General features: G+C 44.5%; 1 protein-coding gene across 2 annotated transcripts; it reads left to right on the plus strand.

Annotated features, from left to right (window-relative positions):
* Positions 1–325: 325 nt before the first annotated feature.
* On the plus strand, positions 326–2,746 carry lingo2 (leucine rich repeat and Ig domain containing 2). 2 transcript variants are annotated; one of them, XM_076103510.1, is made up of 2 exons: positions 326–347; positions 927–2,746. In XM_076103510.1, exons 1-2 carry the CDS (start codon positions 326–328, stop codon positions 2,744–2,746), a joined length of 1,842 nt encoding a protein of 613 aa, XP_075959625.1. The 2 variants fall into 2 exon arrangements, with proteins under 2 accessions (XP_075959625.1, XP_075959624.1); XM_076103509.1 differs by lacking the exon at positions 326–347 and having other exon boundaries at positions 905–2,746.
* The last annotated feature ends 450 nt before the right edge of the window (positions 2,747–3,196 follow it).

A 3,196-nucleotide genomic window follows, 5' to 3' on the forward strand; every position in this document is an offset into this window, starting at 1 on the left:
TTTTGTCCATCCACCATTTGTTTGCATATTGCTTGAATCAGTTTTTAAATTGGATTAAAAATATTCAATGTCAGACCTTTTGTTTATTGGCATTTGAGACCTTTGTGGTAATTGTTGATTCCCTCCAACCATTTTGTTTTTGTTGATTGAGTTCGGTGACACTTGTCCATGAACTGCATAAAGTGCCAAGTATTTTTTTCATGATTGATTTCTTTCATTCATCCACTTTAGCATGTTTGGAATGGTTTCTTCTGGGAGAGAGAGTGCAGTATCTTTTTTAATAATGTCCGACAGAGACTGGTGATACGTGTGAAAAAACAAAACCATGTCTAGTAGAGATGCAACATGTTTGCACAGAGTCCAACTGATATGTGTTGTGTTTTCTGGCTTAGATTTGCAGTATACACTATCAAAACTATCTAAAGGGATACAATGACACATACATAATTTGATTTTGGTGAAAATCAAAATATGTACCAACGCACACCAGGGAAGCATTTTAACCAGCACTGTTGTGCCTTAATCAGTATCCCATGGGTGAAAGGAAAACAAAGAGAGTAAACATATTCAACTGGAAGAAGTAAGAGAAAGATGTTCTTTAATTCAAAGACTAAGAAATACCCAGCCAAAATATGGAGTGCAGCAGTTCAGCCTGTATTTGAATAAGTAAGTAGATGGGAAGAGGATGGAAGGAATGTGAAATTTGTGTGCAGCGAGGTCTATCCAATTATACACAATACTAGTAAAGGCACCTGAGGCTATTTTGCTCTTTACCAGTCCTGTCATGTTATTTGTAATATTAACTAACATTACTTCCAAAGCCACCACCAGGCCCATCCTGAGTGACTAACCTCTCTCTTTCTCTCTTTGTTCTTTCCCTCTTGTTGTGCAGAACCGTGACAGAATGGTCGACTGTATGAGCAAAGTCATGCTGCACACGGTCGTCTCATGCTGGCAACCATTCCTGGGACTGGCCCTCGTGGCTGTCTTTGTGGGTTCCACCCTGGGATGTCCCTCGCGCTGCGAGTGTTCAGCGCAGACCAAGGCAGTTGTCTGTCACCGCAAGCGCATGCCCACCATCCCGGATGGCATCCCGACCGAGACCAGGATCCTGGACCTTAGTAAGAACAAGCTAACAATGATCAATCCTGATGATTTTTTTGCCTTTCCTGGGCTTGAGGAACTTGACCTCAGTGGAAATATTATCAGTTATGTTGAGCCTGGAGCTTTTAACGCCCTGTTTACCATGCACTCACTCAGTCTCAAGAGCAATCGTATCAAGCTCATTCCTCTGGGCGTCTTCACAGGCTTAACAAATCTTACCCAACTGGATATAAGTGACAACAAGATCGTCATCCTACTGGATTACATGTTCCAGGACTTGCACAATCTGAAGTTTTTGGAAGTGGGTGACAATGATCTGGTTTACATTTCTCACCGTGCATTCAGTGGACTTTTAAGCCTGGAGATGCTAACCTTAGAAAGGTGCAACCTTACAGTTGTACCCACTGAGGCCCTTTCCCACCTGCATAACCTGGTCAGCCTCCATTTACGATACCTCAGCATCAGCACTTTGCATCCTTACTCATTCAAAAAGCTGTTCCGGCTGCGGCATTTAGAAATTGATAATTGGCATTCTCTTGACCATGTGCCAGCCAACACCCTGCATGGCCTAAACCTGACCGCTCTGTTCATAACCAACACCAACTTATCCTCCTTCCCTTACCAAGCCCTGAAGCATCTGCCCTACCTGACAAACCTCAACCTGTCCTTCAACCGCATCAGGCACATTGAAGGTGGGATGCTGATGGAACTGGTACGGCTTCAAGAGCTCCATCTGGTTGGAACTCAGTTAACCACCATTGAACCGTATGCCTTCCAGGGCCTGCGGGGACTCAAAGTCCTTAATGTCTCTCACAACCGACTGGATACACTGGAGAAGGGTGTTTTTCAGTCTCCTGAGGCTCTGGAGGTTCTTCTGATTGACAACAACCCCTTGGTGTGTGACTGTCGTCTCATGTGGATCCTACAGAAAAGGCACTCCATCTTCTTTGGGGAATCGCAGCCAGAGTGCAGCACACCTGAAGGGATTCGTGGCAGGCCTTTTAAAGAGTTTAAGGAGACTCTCCTGTCTTATTACGTGACATGTACCAAGCCAAGAATTCGTGAGAACAAAACACAAACAATCACTGTGGATGAGGGCCAGCAGGCGATGTTGCGCTGCAGTGCTGAAGGAACACCAAGGCCCCTGGTGTCCTGGTTGTCCCCACGTCGACGAGTTCTGACAAGTAGGAGCCATGGAAGAGTTACCGTCCACAACAATGGTACACTGGAGATCAAGTCAGCAGAGGTGCAAGACAGCGGCGTGTACCTTTGCCTTGCCTCCAACAGTGCTGGGAATGACACCCTGATGACTTCATTGGCGGTGAAAAGTCTGGGATCACTGTATGCTAACAGGACCCAGTACTACACAGATCCCAGCAATACCACTGCCAACGCCACGGCCGGTGTGACCCTCGGTTTAGACCTAAAGACTATTTTAGTGTCAACTGCCATGGGTTGTTTCACATTCTTGGGAGTGGTCTTGTTTTGTTTCCTGCTTCTTTTCGTTTGGAGCAGAGGGAAAGGAAAACATAAAAACAACATCGATGTTGAATATGTGCCTCGGTCAAAGTCTAACGGCACTAACGTTGACTCCACAGAGGGACAAGCTGGTCCTCGTCGTTTTAACATGAAAATGATGTAACTTATTTTATAGATCCAAGATTCTGGACTGTGGAAATGCCCAAAGTACAATGTATTTTTGAAAATCAGACTACTGAACTTCCCACTGCTTCAGGGAGAGTGGTAGTGAAAACATTTGGGGCATCATAACAAGATGAGCAGTATCTTAAATCACTGGATGTTGACATAATGCTTGAATATACTGTGTTCTTAAATACCGAAAGTCGTAGAAGGACATCCTCTGACATGACTGCCTGCGGGCAACTTCTTCAACATGGATAAGGAGTGAATACTGTTGCCGCTATGGGGACCTGAAGGGAATAGGTGTCATTTATCAGCTTTTTGAAGTTTATATGCCCAAAAGAAGAACGTTTCAGTTTTGGGTTGGATCTACAGACTTGGCTGAACCATGTACAGTACAAATTTGTAACTAAGCTATTAACCTACTTTGTTTAGTCTTGCGCCATGCTTA

The sequence above is a fragment of the Anarhichas minor genome, unplaced genomic scaffold, assembly GCF_050575085.1.
Source record: "Anarhichas minor isolate MPS153535 unplaced genomic scaffold, ASM5057508v1 ptg000028l, whole genome shotgun sequence".
NCBI classification, from domain to species: Eukaryota; Metazoa; Chordata; class Actinopteri; order Perciformes; family Anarhichadidae; genus Anarhichas; species Anarhichas minor.